This window comes from Zootoca vivipara, chromosome 14 (assembly GCF_963506605.1).
Source record: "Zootoca vivipara chromosome 14, rZooViv1.1, whole genome shotgun sequence".
NCBI lineage: Eukaryota > Metazoa > Chordata > Lepidosauria > Squamata > Lacertidae > Zootoca > Zootoca vivipara.
In genome coordinates this window covers 17,095,790-17,110,348 of record NC_083289.1, presented here as the reverse complement: position 1 = coordinate 17,110,348, position 14,559 = coordinate 17,095,790, and the positions used below count along the sequence as shown (strand labels likewise).

The window sequence follows — 14,559 nt, the reverse complement described above, 5'->3', positions numbered from 1 at the left end:
GTAGGCAAGGCGGAGGGGTTAGGAGAACAAAAAGGCTGGGCAGCAGGCGGCTGCATGCACCGTGGCCTCGAGCGCAGGCTGGGGAAGAGGAGGCGAAGGAGGCGCGCTCAGTGGGGGTTGAGGCATGGTGGAGTGCCCCGAGCCTCTGGGAGCCGGCAGGAGGAGGAGGAGGCTTGCCGGGTCGTCACCCAGCAGCGTGCGTGGAGCGCCCCGAGCCTCTGGGATTGTTGTTGTTACTGCTGGCTGCCGGAGGCTCAGGGTGCTCTGCGCGCGCTGCTGGGTGACGACCCGGCAAGCCTCCTCCTCCTCCTGCCGGCTCCCAGAGGCTCGGGGCACTCCACCATGCCTCAACCCCCACTGAGCGCGCCTCCTTCGCCTCCTCTTCCCCAGCCTGCGCTTGAGGCTGTGACACCAGGGACAAGCGTGCACTCCTCTCGCTGCTGCTGCTGTCCGGGAGAGTGACGAAGCTGAGCGAGATTCCCCCCCCAGTCCCGTTCCCGTTCCCGGTCCCATGGGGAGGCCTGACATCACCGGGGCCGGAATATGCCCCCCGCTGCCTCTGGCTTCAGCCCCTGCACGCCTTCTCCCGGGGAGCCTCGGCGTGGCGCTTTGCAGGCGGCCCCGGCGGGAAGCCTGCAGCTACGGCGGCGAAGGCGCCTTGTGTGGAGACCCGACCTACCGGGCCATTTGAACGCGCCGCAGACGGGAGCGCATCAATTCCCGCAGGTTGAGCGTGCTCGCCCTGCCTGCTCTCTCCGCAGCCCAGAACCGGCTGCTGCTGCAGTGCAGAACGCTTGGAGAGCCCAGCAGCGCCGCGGAGCAGAGAGCCTGCGAGGAGGGAGAAGGAGCAGTAAGAGAAGGAGGAGGAGGACTCCTCTGTGCTGCTTGGTGGTGGCACATTAGCAGCACGGTCATGGACACCCCGGGATAGGGGCCCTTCCTGACAGGGTGGCTGCGGCCCCTCAGCGCAAGCTGAGACCCAGTGTCGACGGGGTGCCCCCTCTCCAGCCCAGCCTGCTCCATCTGAACGCGGGGAGGGAGGGAAGGCATGGGCGTATGTGTATGTGTGTGTGTGTGCGCGCACACACACACGGTTCAGCCCGCCACAAGTTGTAATACTGTATTATACAAGTACTGTAATAAAAACAGTAATAATTTTTTTTTTAAAAAAAGACATCCCCTGAAAATAAGACACTGTGTGTTTTTTTGAGGAAAAAAAGTTATAAGACGGTGTCTTAAAAAGGGGGAAACACGGTACAACTAATCCAGAATGCGGCAGCTAGACTGGTGACTGGGAGCGGCCGCCGAGACCACATAACACCGGTCCTGAAAGACCTACATTGGCTCCCAGTACGTTTCCGAGCACAATTCAAAGTGTTGGTGTTGACCTTTAAAGCCCTAAACGGCCTCGGTCCGGTATACCTGAAGGAGCGTCTCCACCCCCATCGTTCTGCCCGGACACTGAGGTCCAGCTCCGAGGGCCTTCTGGCGGTTCCCTCACTACGAGAAGCCAAGTTACAGGGAACCAGGCAGAGGGCCTTCTCGGTAGTGGCACCCACCCTGTGGAATGCCCTCCCACTAGAGGTCAAAGAGAACAACAATTACCAGACCTTTAGAAGGCATCTCAAGGCAGCCCTGTTTAGGGAAGCTTTTAATGTTTGATGGATTTCTGTATTTTAATGTTTGATGGATCTCTGTATTTTAGAAGTTCTGTTTTGTTGGAAGCCGCCCAGAGTGGCTGGGGGAACCCGGCCAGATGGGCGGGGTATAAATAATAAATTATTATTATTATTATTATTACTATCAATGGCTACAATTCATGATGGCTAAGATTATCTCCACAGTTGGAGACACTGAGTTTCTGAATGATATTTGTGCAGTGTCGCAAGTGGAGGGGGTGTCGTTGCATCAGGTTGGCCACTTTGTGAACTTGGATGCTGGATTAGAGGGACCTTTGCCATGAATCCAGCAGGGCTCCTCTTAGGTTCTGACCTTTCCCCTTGTTTCTCCATATTCCTCCTCCTCCTCCTCTTTCAAAGTCTGTTCTTCCATAAAGCCTCGCCTTACCCAAAAGTCTTAATCCCCACCTGAAACTAAAGCTGGCATCTCCCAACCTCTCCAGCCACCACTAGCAGATCTAGATTGTACACTCTTTGGCACAGCACCCTGTTACTACTACGGTATTACATAGCAGCCCTGTATGTCAAAGGGCTACATTAAAACTGGTATGAAGCTCTTTGTATTGTTAATAGAGAATTTTCCACCTGCATTGTTGATTTCAAGACCAAACTAGGCTGCATCTACATCTCTGTCCCACTTGTCCTCCGAGGAGCATAGGGGGGGAGCATATATGGCTCTTCCTCCAACCCTCATGGAAATGCAAACTTTGAGGAGACAAGTAGCAGGAAAAGAAAGGGTTAAACATCCTTCTCATTCCTCCCTCCACAGCTGCTTTTTGTCAGAGGTCAGGAAGGGACCCCAGCAGGCTTAATTGATAAGCTTGCTGCATAATGTCCTGTTCTGTTCTCACTAACATGGTGAAACCTTGTCCTGTTTCTTGATTGGCTTTTTAAGTTCAGCTTAATTTCCCCCCCATTTTTTAAAAAAAGCTCCCACAAGAGTCAAGACAGAAACCTTCTAACATCTGGGTTGTTTTTTTTTTCTGATTCTTGAGGAACTCAGGTTTATTTACATCTTCAATATTTTAAAAGTGTTGACAGTGTGCAGAATGCTTTTTCAAGAATCCTTATCCTAGATGCTGTCTCCTGCCTTCATCCTCTAGCTACAAAAATGGGGAGCTGGCTCAGCTAGAACTGGATCCAGTTTTTCTTGTTCTTCAAAGGTTTACTCATCCTCCTATACTACTTCCTGTTTTTGTCTATTTGGCAGTGTTAGTTTCCCCCCTCCCCCAACCTTCCTACACTGCCACTCATGATTTTTAATAAAATCACTCAAATCAAACTTTTGGATTTCAGGGAATTGTTTCTGCATGCACTGAGCTGCCATGGACTTTCCTCCTTGCACCTCCATTCTGGTGTATGTTCTAGTCCAAGCACAGGCCCCATTTGCTCTATACATTTAAATCAATCTCTAACCACTTTAAATAGTCATGACTCCCCCCCAAAAAACTCTGGGAGCTGTAGTTTTGTTAATGGTGTTGGAGGTTGCTAGGAGACCCCTATTCCCCTCGCAGAACTACAATTCCCAGAGTTCCCTGGGAAGAGGACTTGAGTGTTAAACCACTCTGAGAATTGGAACTTGCACCCCATTTGTTAACAGCTGCAATAATATTAATGACTCAAAATTGTAAAGTTTCATATTACTCACTCTCAGAAAGATTGGCTTAATAAAGTTTGGGATTTGGCTATAACAAATTATCTAAGTATAAGAATTCCAAGTGATGCGGAAATAAATTATGGGAAAATTGGTCGCCAAGAAAATACTTACCTCCCGCAAAGCAAATTCAAGTAGGCTTTGAGTTTTGTTTCATTTTTGTTAATGGTAATTTTATGTTAAGTAATATTTCCTTGTAGAGTATTATTTCTGAAGTATTTTTCTCTGGAGGAGTTTTGCTTATAATTGTTAAGAATTGTCAAATGATTAGGTAAAAATATAAAAATACAGGTTCCAGCTACGAAACTGAGGCTACCGAGAAGGCCAGAGACCACCTTGGTTTTTAAGACCTGGAAAACCTGCCCACTGCCTTGCCGAGAAAGGCAGGGCCCTGACTGACTCCAACTGCAAAAGCCGAACAGATGCTTAAACTGCAGCATTGTTTAGTGGGGTGCTGTTGGGTTGTTGTTGTTGTTGTTGTTGTTGTTGTTGTTGTTGTTGTTGCTGATATTATTTTTTTATCTTTATTTTCAGCTCTTATTTTGATTTATGTGGCAATTGTTCAGTTTTGTCTACTTTTATATTTATTGTTTATAGCTACTTTTGCAATTACCGTGTTTCTCCTAAAATAAGACGTGCCTCTAAAATAAGCCATGGCACGATTTTCTAAAGGAAAGAAAATATAAGACATCCCCCCAAAATAAGACGTGTTGGGGTATTGACTCTCCCGGGTCCCGCTGGGTCTCGCTGAGTCGCTCCGCAGCGCTTTGCCCCACAGCAAGCCCTTCAAGGCGCCGGCGCCGCTGGCCACCAGGTGCTGCTGCGGATGCGACGTCGGCTCCTCCTTCCGCCGGCCGCCGCTCATTGTCCTCTTCCGCCGCCGCCGCCTCCCTCCCTCCCCGCCGGGCCGCTGCTGGGTCGGGGCTCGAGCGGGAGCCAGCAAAGACAGGCGCGCACTGCGGCGAGCCTCGGCTGTGGCGATTCCAGGGGAACCTGTGACGTCGGCTGCGGCAGCGGCGGGCCGAGCCTCCCAGGGTAGTAGCTTAAAAAAAAAAGACATCCCCTGAAAATAAGCCATGTTGTGTTTTTTTGGCAGAAAAATAAATATAAGACGTGTCTTATTTTAGGAGAAACACGGTACGGTATGTATCCCCCCAAGCTGCTTTGAACGTGGTTTTAACTGTGGAAAGGGGACTGTACAAATAAAATGATTGTGATGATGATGAGAGGCACCACAGTGGCTATTATTATTACCCCTGGTCAAAGAACAGGCTTTTAGCTACAGCTCCTAGTTTGTCCAAAGTAAGATATGTCACAATATTGCAATCATACCATTCTTTGCATTGCTATTGTAAGCCAGCTTGAATAAAAATGTATTGTGAAAGATGCATAGGCTGCAGCTTGAGCAAGTCTCCAGAGAAGAGAATTTCATTGGAGGGGGCAGCCACTGACCACCTCTTTCTGCAAACTTCTTGTACAGATCCCAATGATATACTTTAACTTAAAGGTCATTCTGGTCTCAGGTTGGTAGGGGCTTTGTGATGTCTTTATGGAATGTCTCGTATGCAAAAACCTAAGGGCGGGTCTGAACTCCTTAACTAACCCGACTCTCTTGTTTTCCCAGGTCACTAGAAAAAGAGTATGGCTCAAGAAACCAACCATAGCCAAGTGCCTATGCTTTGTTCTACTGGGTGTGGATTTTATGGAAACCCTCGTACGAATGGCATGTGTTCGGTATGCTATAAAGAACATCTTCAACGGCAGAATGGTAGTAATGGTAGAATTAGCCCACCAGGTGAGTGCAGATCTCCAAAAGGCGTCGGGGTTGACTTCTAGATGCACAAGCCCACGTGGCTGTGGTAGGGAACCTCCAGTTTGCTGGTCAGTTTGGCCCATAAAGCCATCCTCCCCCCCCACTCCCCCAAACCAATCAGCTGACGTCACTGGGTGACATCAGGCGATGGGGAGGTTGTGGGGTTCACTCCTGCAAGGTGCTGCAGGTAACATAGGGAAACTTTAGCCACATGATAGCGTTTCCGTGTGCTCTTGCTTCCATCATGGTGTTCCATTGCGCTAGAAATGGCTTAGTCATGCTGGCCACATAATAATAATAATAATAATAATAATAATAATAATAATAATAATATAAAATTTATATCCTGCCCATCTGGCTGGGTTTCCCCAGTCACTCTAGGCAGTCCCCAACAGTATTAAAAGCACAATAAAACATTAAACATTAAAAACTTCCCTAAACAGGGCTGCCTTCAGATGTCTTATAAATGTCAGATAGTTGTTTATTTCCTTGACATCTGATGGGAGGGCGTTCCACAGAGCAGGTGCCACTACTGAGAAGGCCCTCTGCCTGGCTCCCTGTAACTTCACTTCTTGCAGGGAGGGAACCACCAGAAGGCCTTCGGCGCTGGACCTCAGTGTCCGGGCAGAACGATGGGGGTGGGGAGACTGTCTGTGGACAAACGCCATCTCCCTTGGCCTGAAAGCAAGATGAGCGCTCCAACCCCATAGTCGCCTTTGACTGGACTTAATCGTCCAGGGGTCCTTTACCAAGGGGTCAGATAATTGACAGGCCCAAAAGATTCTGCACTCCTGTGACCTGTCCAACACAACTGGGTTTTTTTGCTTGGCCTGTGTATGTTGAATGGGCCATGCTAAGCAGACTGCCTTCCTTTGTCTTACATCAGGCAGTTGCTAATTGTAGAACGGGAGAGAGAAGGAAAAGGAGAAGAACTGTGACTAATTGTGTGTGGCAAGTAGTATCACCAAACAGATTATGATTCAGCTTCAAACGGAACATTAGGCCTACGCAGTTTTAACAGGTTTTTTTTTGGGGGGGGTCAGTATAGTCTAAGGGTCATTCTTTCAGCTCGTATTTTACTTGTGGTAAAGTACTGCAAGCTTAGTCTGCCCGACACTGCCCTAAATAGCTGTAGAGCAGGAGTGGGGAGAAGTGTTCAGCCTGAGGGCCGCTTTCCCTTCTGTGCAGTCTTCCAGGGGCCACATGTCAGCAGTGGGCAGAGTCAGAGGCAAAATCTTAGCTTTGTACAGTAGGCTCATAGGAACCAACTCCTAGGGGCCGAGGTTTCTTCAGCCCCCACCCCCCCACCCCCGTTGATGGTCTTTGCCATTCAACTGGTGTGTATGCACTGCATCTTGGCAATCGATTATATGGGGCTTACCTGGCCCCCCCCCCAATATTTTATTCAAGTTGGCACCCCTAAGTAGCTAGTTTCTGCACCAGTCTCTCACTCTGTCTTCCATCCAGGCCAACTGCATTATTAGAGTATTAAGTACACATTCCAGACTGGCAGGAAGGTTGCAAGGTGGGGCTGGTGAGAGAGGTCTTGAGGGCCAGGTACAGAGGTCTAAGGGGCCGCATTTGGCCTCTGGTTCCAAGGTTCCCCATCCCTGCCAGTTCGAGGGACTGGTTTGTTTGTGAGCCAAAACGCCAAAACCGGCCAATGTAGAAAGGGATAGCTAAGTTGAGGAGAGAGGAAAAAACAAGTGATCTGGAAACAGCTGCTGCCAAATTAAAACGGCAACACGCGACTTGCAGAACCTCCCACTACACTGTTGACCTTCCTGCCAAATAGCATGTTGCACATCATTTAAGATAGTGCAACTTTTCCAGGAAGCAACCATGAATACTTTCTTAACTTAGGCCACATCCACACCACCTGTTTAAAGCACTATGATTTGTTAGTGCAAAGCCATGTCAGAATTACTTAAAACAGCAACCCTAAAAGTATGGCTTTATCTGCACTATTCACTTAAAGCAGTATCGTAAAGCCAATCCTCCATGAATTTGTCTGATCCTCTTTTAAAGGCATCCAAGTCGTTGGCCATCGCTGCAGTAAATTCCATTGTTTAGCTATGTCAGTGGTGTGAATTGATTATCGTCCCCCAAAGAGGTGTTCTTTGTGTTTTTAAAAAATATCAAATTTTATCTTATTTGAATTTTAAAAACAAACAAACCTGCACATTAAATTCAGAAGCACAATTGCCATCTCTTGTAGTTGGGCATATATAACTGAATTGTATTCCAACCCCTGCAATGCAGGAATATGCAGCTGTCGCACAGGGGTATCGAACCTGCAGCATTGGCATTATCAGCACCATGCTCTAAGCAACTGAGGTGTGGTTAATAACTTAGGTGTAGATACCACGCTGTCCTGAAATCACCACAGCCCAAAGTCTCCCCCAACCCTAAGATTGCAGCATCAAGCCTATGGTGACCAGTTGTCTTCTAGCATGGCCAATTGCTGTCTTAACACGAGTGCCTCTTCTTTCAGCAACTTCTGTTAGTAGCCTAACTGAGTCTTTACCAGTTCAATGCACTGAAGGCAGCATCCAGGAAACTTCATCAACACTAGATTCTACACCTGTACCACCTATGCAGCCAAGGTAAACGTTGCCACCCTGTCTTTGTGTGTGTCAAAGGTCTATGTGGAATTGTTACCATAATGTTATTTGGGGCATTTTCTATTTTGGGGACAGAATGGTAACTGCGTGATTGAGAGCATTCTCCCTTTTTATGGATTGGGAGTGCTGCATTATAGCTGTCTGTGATAAGTTTTGTTAATGTATCACAGCAGAGCAGGAGCCTGTCTTTCTACACTGTTCCCTATAATAGCAAAATTCAGGTGCTGATGGTGACTTAGACAGAACAGGAAAAGGTGAGGGAGGCATTGCCATGCTCAGGTGTGCTTTGAGGTCTGCAAAAGTGCCCAGATTTGCGGGGGGTGCTCCCCGAAGATGGCCCCATACAGATGTCGACTGGGAAAGATCTCAACTTGAAACTTGTTGGTATGGCACAGCAAAATCTGCACCTCAAAGTATGACCTAAACGCCTGTAAGATACGCATTTGCACTTTGAATTGGAAGCACGCCCGTGAATCTGCTTTGGTGCTGGCAACTCTGGCCCCAGTGCCTGGCCCCAGTTTCTGAACAGTCTTTCAAAGACAGGTATATTATTCTCAGAGCTCTGTGCTAAATATACAAGATAAACACAGTGGAGGCTGGTCCGTGAGGTAGGCTCAGCAGAGAGAGGGAGAGAGGACCTGACTCCAGGTCACTGGTCTCATCATGGCCCGGTAGCGACTTGAACCCTGGTGTATATAATATCAAGTTGCCTTTATAAGCAGTTGAAACAGTTGTCTTCTATAAGCAGATATTTCATGTGCTAGTTATGGCAAAGAATGTACCACTTTCTAAAGAAATTCTCTCCCTGCCACCCCGCTTCTAGCCCTGTGTCAAGCCCATCATCACTCTTAGCAGAATCTGTAGCAACATGTGAAGTGGAAAGTACAGACATAGTGGACAAGGCAGGACCTGAAAGAGAAGATGTCCAAGGTTAGTATATCAACTAGTTGGATGCCTTCACTGTCTTTGTTTATGTTTTTTGGAATGCCTTGAAACACAAAGAGAAAACATACATTGTTGTCCTACTTGATCTTCTGCTGGTTATCAAGAACTCCACAATGCTGGTTGACAAAAACTTCAGAGGCCAGAACTAAAAAGAACAGACCTTGATTGCAGGCATGCACAGATTTGTTTTATGGCATTTCCCAGTGAGCTTGCTGACAATTGCATCTCCTTAAGAGTGGAGATAATCTTTAAGCACTTAATAATTTTGTCACAGAAGGTATAAAGCAACATGAATGTGCCAGGATTTCCCCACCCCACCCCACCCCCCCAAATTACTACTGTTAAAGCATTTTGGAAAGAGGTAAATAAAATAGTTGAGTGAGCAGCTCTGCATGACCAGAAATTTAATCTTACTGGTTTTGGACTCCAGTAAATCCCAACTTTTGTCTACCAGCCCCTTTTGATTCCAAAGCTTGAGTGTGTTTGTTTATCTTGCTATATTCAGTCATATAATGAATATCCAGATTAATGTCATGGACATGAATGTTTCAGCCATCCAGTTTATTTCAAGAGAATCCAAACTTTGCTTACCTCACTTAATTTGAATCCACCCTGTGGCTTTGCAAAAAAAAAATCACCTATACATCTAAAGCTGAATTTCACTGCAACAAGCCTAACAGACTTTAAAGTTACTTGTGTGGCAAGTAATGCAATTATGCAAAAGTACCTGTGTTCGTCTTTTGCTGAAAGAGAGTCCTGGGACTTCTTATAACATGAGCTTATGCAGAAAAAAAAAGAATTTTTTTTTTGCCACAATAGATTTTTTTTTAAAAAAAAAATCAGCATGGTAACACAGAACTCCTTTACATGTGTGGGGGGTTTTTTAAATTGACATTCAGGGAGATTCCCTTTTAAACTGGCTATATGTATTGTTTGTGGAACTGAGCTTTCCTTGACGGATGTTGAGGCATCCTTGTGCCCTTTAGGCACAGATAAAAGTGGAGAGTCTGGCCCTCCAAAACCTGCCTTTAAGCATTCCAGATGTGCTTCTAAAAACAGATCATGCTCAATTTCATCTTTTGGGTTTTTTTTGGATTTTTCCCCTACAGTGACTCTAAACCATGTCATTAATACAGTTAACAATGTGATCCTTCCTACTCAGAAGTGAGTCTCACTGTGTTCAGGGAGACTTACCCCCACGTGAAGCGTGCCTAAGATTATTTGAGTATTCCTAAAATTCAGAAACACAAGCTCACACACATTCTGGAAAGATGCAGTGAAATGACATAAGCACAGCATTACTCAGCTCATACACCCATCTCTGTGTACTCATTTCTGCCATGGGGGAGCTGTTGCAGATGGCTTGCAAGTTAAGCTGGATCTCGGTCACACACTTGACAGTTAGGGCCTTGAGATAACAAAAGGGGTATTAGAAGAGTGCCGTGTGTACTAGAGTAAGCGAAAGCTTTATCTGTATTTTCCTTTGGTCCACTCCCAGTATAACATAGCAGGGTTTCTTCCTTTCTTAAGAGAAGCCCTTGTTGGCTTCCCCCCTGATCACATCTTCTGCCTTTGGTGGGGTTTTTTGGTTTGTTTCGTTGTCGTTCTTTTAGCTAAGCAATACCTGCCTTTTAGTTTTGTGGTCTGGGCTCTGATTTGCTGCATATTCAAAACAGAGCACTGGTGTGGGGTTTTAAAAGAAAACATTACACTATAAGGTCAGAGGAAGGGGCCTTCTGCCAGGTGTAATAATTTGTCCCCAAGAGCCTGCCATTGTCTGTTCCGACTGGCAGTGACTCCAGGATCCCAGGCAGGGATTTTCTCATCACCTGCTCATTTTTGACTGGATTGAACTTGGGAACTTCTTGATGCAAAGCATGTACTACACTACTGAGCAGTGGTCTCTTGCCTGTATGGAAATGTGGCTACTCACTGGCTTGAGCCACTTCTAGGTGGGGAGGGGAAAGAGCCTTACCTGCAGCTGAGCTTTCTTCCTTGCTAAAACCAGCTGTGTTTGTCTCTGTGAATGTGGCATAACCCCCTTTTCTGTTTGGAGCCATCTAATTCTTAGGGTGTTGTATTGTGTGATACCACGTCTGTAAAAGAGATGTGAACCAGGTCTCCTAGCCATAGAATGGACAGTGCACTGTGAGCATGACCACTGGCCGAGGGTGATGGAAGTTGTAGTCTGACTACATCTGGAAAGCACCACATTGAGCGATGCTGCTCCAGACCTTCTCGTGTGTGCTTCCCAGTTTCTTGTGGAGTGAAGGTGGGATATAAACCCTGATGCGAAATATAAATGAAGGGGGCACAAAGCCTAAACAGAATGGAACGAAGTTGCCAAAAAGCAGTGCCATATATATATATATATTCTTTGTTTATATCAGGGGACAGCAAAGTATATCTTGCCTGGGCCAGATCGGTCCCATGGAGATCACTCCTTGGGCCGGATCGCACACGCGTGCCTGTGATTTTCAGCATCTGCGCGTGCACAGACGTGATTTCCGGCGCTGCGGAAGCAAGTCCCTGTGCCGGTTTAGCGCAGTGCGCAAGCAGGCACCTCGGTTCGGGCCAAGGTCAAACAACAGTTGGGCTAGTCAAATGACCTCCGCAGGCCACTTCCGGTCCATTGGCCTTAGGTTGCTAACCCCTGGTTATATGTTAATCCAAGTCAAGTCTCTGTTGGTGAACAGAGAAACCATAAAATGGTCTGTATCTCAAGATAAATAGATGATTTGAAGATGTAATGCGATTCCAAGGCATCTGCTGAACCCTTTAGTTGGTGGAAAGGTCACCTGTATGGAATTTTGTTATGCCAGAAGTTCTCTTCACAATCCACAAAAGGACACTACAGGGTATGAATCGATGCTTTCCCATTAGAATATATTCCCCCAGTGGCTGGTTTCTCCTATTATATTTTAAAGATACAACTCGTGCGTAGCATCAAGAACTGAAAGTGTTGATAATGCATTTTACTTGGGGAGCAAATGCTCATATGAGTTGGAGTCATATATTTGAGCAACTCTTTTCTGAAGTAGAAAAGAGAGGTCTAATATATATATATATATATTGCCTGTACTGCTTGGATATATCTATGGATCTAAAGCTACATAGTTTGGTGCAATGAAATGTGGATTGTGTGAGTCTGTGTAAAATTCAATATGCGGGAAATACCTTGGACTGCGGTTCCATCCACACTTACTGCTATGAGCTTTCTGCGGTTGCAGTTTGGGATAGCACAAGGCTCCTCCTCCTCCTAACCATAGCTCAGTGTTAGAGCACATGTTTTGCTTGCAGAAGGTCCTAATTTCAATCCCTGGCATCTCCAGTAAAAACAGGGGATCAAGGGAGAAAGATCTCTTTCTCTGCCTGAGACCCTGAATAACCCTTAACCTGGCTAAAAAGTTTTACTAAGCCAAACCACAGTTTAGCATGAATGTGTGGACTTGGAGGTTGTGACTGCATTGCTCTTTCCCCGTTGTTCTGTTCTGATGTGCCTTGCTAAACTGTGGCTTGGTGACTCAGCTGAGCCTTTGCTGATAGTTCAGTTCTCTCCAGAGTAACAAGCCATCGCCAGGGTTTGTCCTATGGCTTACGGCTCATGGAGAATTCCAGGAGAATTAAACCATGAACCTGGTGGGGACAGAATGCTAAGCCAAATCATGACTTAGTGCAGCAGCAGAACCACCGGGGAAGGAACAAAGAAACCTTAGTCTCCCCTTCGAGAACCTCCACATTTCTGCTAAACAATGGTTAGCCACATGCCACTGGCAATTGAAGTAGATAATACTAGCCTAGGTTGACTATGGTTGGACCTGGTAAAAGGCAGCTTCCTTCACACAGTTGGACCTTCTAGTCCAGGCATCCCCAAACTTCGGCCCTCCAGATGTTTTGGACTACAATTCCAATCTTCCCCGTCCACTGGTCCTGTTAGCTAGGGATCATGGGAGTTGTAGGCCAAAACATCTGGAGGGCCACAGTTTGGGTATGCCTGCTGTAGCCCAGTGCTGAATGACTGGTGAGTAGTCACTCTCCAAGGTCTCAGACTGCCTTCCTATCTGGAATTCCTTTAGCTGGAGTTGGCAAGGATCAGAACTTGGGCTTATCAACTTCCCTCCCACCCAAAATCCCTGAAGGTGGGCCCTTAGGAATCCTCACCCTTGATATGCGTGAATTGATATCCCTGGCTATGGCCCCAGTGTGGATTTTCTGAAAGGGAAATTTATTGTCTTCCCCACACCCCACTTGGCACAAGGCAATTTCTCACATGCAGCCCACCATCGAGCTGCACATATTGGGCATTTTGCTTTGGATAGTACACTGGGAAGCCATTGCAGTCATACCTTAGTTGGTGAACGCCTTGCGATTCGAACGTTTTGGCTCCCGAATACCGCAAACCCGGAAGTGAGTGTTCTGGTTTGCAAACATTCTTTGGAACCCGAATGTCCGACGGGGCTTCCACAGCTTCCGATTGGCAGCAGGAGCTTCCTGCAGCCAATTGGAAGCCGCGTTTCTGAACATTTTGGAAGTTGAACAGACTTCCAGAACAGATTACGTTTGACTTCCGAGGTACCACTGTACTAACTTTCCAGTGTGTGCCCATGCATTTATTCAGCACTTATATGGACAGGTAAAATAGGAAAATCTGAAAGCCACATGTAGATTTAGCCATGTAGAATAACTTTCTGTGTAGTGGGGGCGAAGAGAAATAATTTTTGTGTCATTTAAAATATTTGTATGCCGCAATTTATCAAGGGGGTTTAATGCATGAAGCAGAGTAGGCAGGACTTTTTGCATACCTCCAGACCACAAGAGCTATCTGCCTGAGGGCACCCATGTTGCTTCATGACATTCATGCGTATTGCATTTCTGATATTCTCCCCAATTTCCAGTGCTCATTCAGTTGCAATTACCTCTTTGCTAGAAGAATTGTCCTTCTGAATCCCTGCACAAAGGAATTGATCCTATTGTAGCTAAGAAAGGGGGCAGGGGGGACCACTTGATCAAACTACAGGGTGGGAAAACTTCATTCATATATTTATGTATAACTTTCTTCCATCTACACTTCCAACACTTTTCGTGTCCTTTGTTCCCAGTAGTAACCAAGCAGATCAAAATCTTATCCCTTGCTAAGCAGTCCTCGCTTCCTTGTACCTTGATGGCTTTGCATGCAGAGTCGATCAGCCCTGCGCTGCTGTAGCCCTCGGGTGCAAGGAACTGTAGGAGTGGGTGGGTCCGTTTTGAACAATAAACGAATGAAAACCACTTTCAAACTGACTACGCAGCATGTTTGTGTGCGTGTGTGTGTTTTCTAAAGAATAAAAATACATACCTAAAATACATGTCCCGTTGAATAAATAGAACCAACATCAGTGGACCTTGCCGAAACAATTTCAATAGACAGTACCGGAGAGGAATTGTCGATGGATAACTCAGATTTACCTGACACTACCAGGGGCTCAGAAACAGAGTGTGATTATGATGCAAGCATAGAAACTAATATAGATGATCCCGATTTCCCGGATGAGAACTCGAGAGTGAAAACGAAGAGGCGCGATACAGATTTAACACTAAACACAGTAGGTAAGTGAGTTTCCTTGTTAACGTAGGTTATAGCAGTGATTCCCAAACTGGGCTGGGTCAGGAAGCAAGTTGTGTGCCACGAGAGGGGCTGGAAAATGAACCTTGGTTAAAACGAGTGCCCAAAACAGGTGCATTCGCTCTTTAGGGATGCCCTCTTCCCCAGCAATGACTTCCACCAGGGGTGGGGAACCTCACCTTTGCCCAGGTTGCACCCCTTGCCCCGTGCCTTCCTTGAGTTCTTTTGCCTGGCTGATATGT

General features: G+C 46.5%; 1 protein-coding gene across 5 annotated transcripts in view; it reads left to right on the top strand.

The window, feature by feature from the left end:
* ZFAND6 (zinc finger AN1-type containing 6) overlaps window positions 1-14,559 on the top strand; it is a 68,356-nt gene that overhangs the window by 42,668 nt on the left and 11,129 nt on the right. For 3 of the 5 annotated variants that reach the window (XM_035130718.2, XM_035130719.2, XM_035130721.2), the window contains exons 2-5: window positions 4,958-5,128; window positions 7,641-7,752; window positions 8,594-8,700; window positions 14,080-14,301. In XM_035130718.2, coding sequence (XP_034986609.1) covers window positions 4,975-5,128; window positions 7,641-7,752; window positions 8,594-8,700; window positions 14,080-14,301 — 595 coding nt within the window. In that variant the 5' untranslated portion in view covers window positions 4,958-4,974. The remainder of the gene's footprint in view (window positions 1-4,957; window positions 5,129-7,640; window positions 7,753-8,593; window positions 8,701-14,079; window positions 14,302-14,559) is intronic. The other 2 variants (XM_035130722.2, XM_035130723.2) reach the window with 2 other exon arrangements.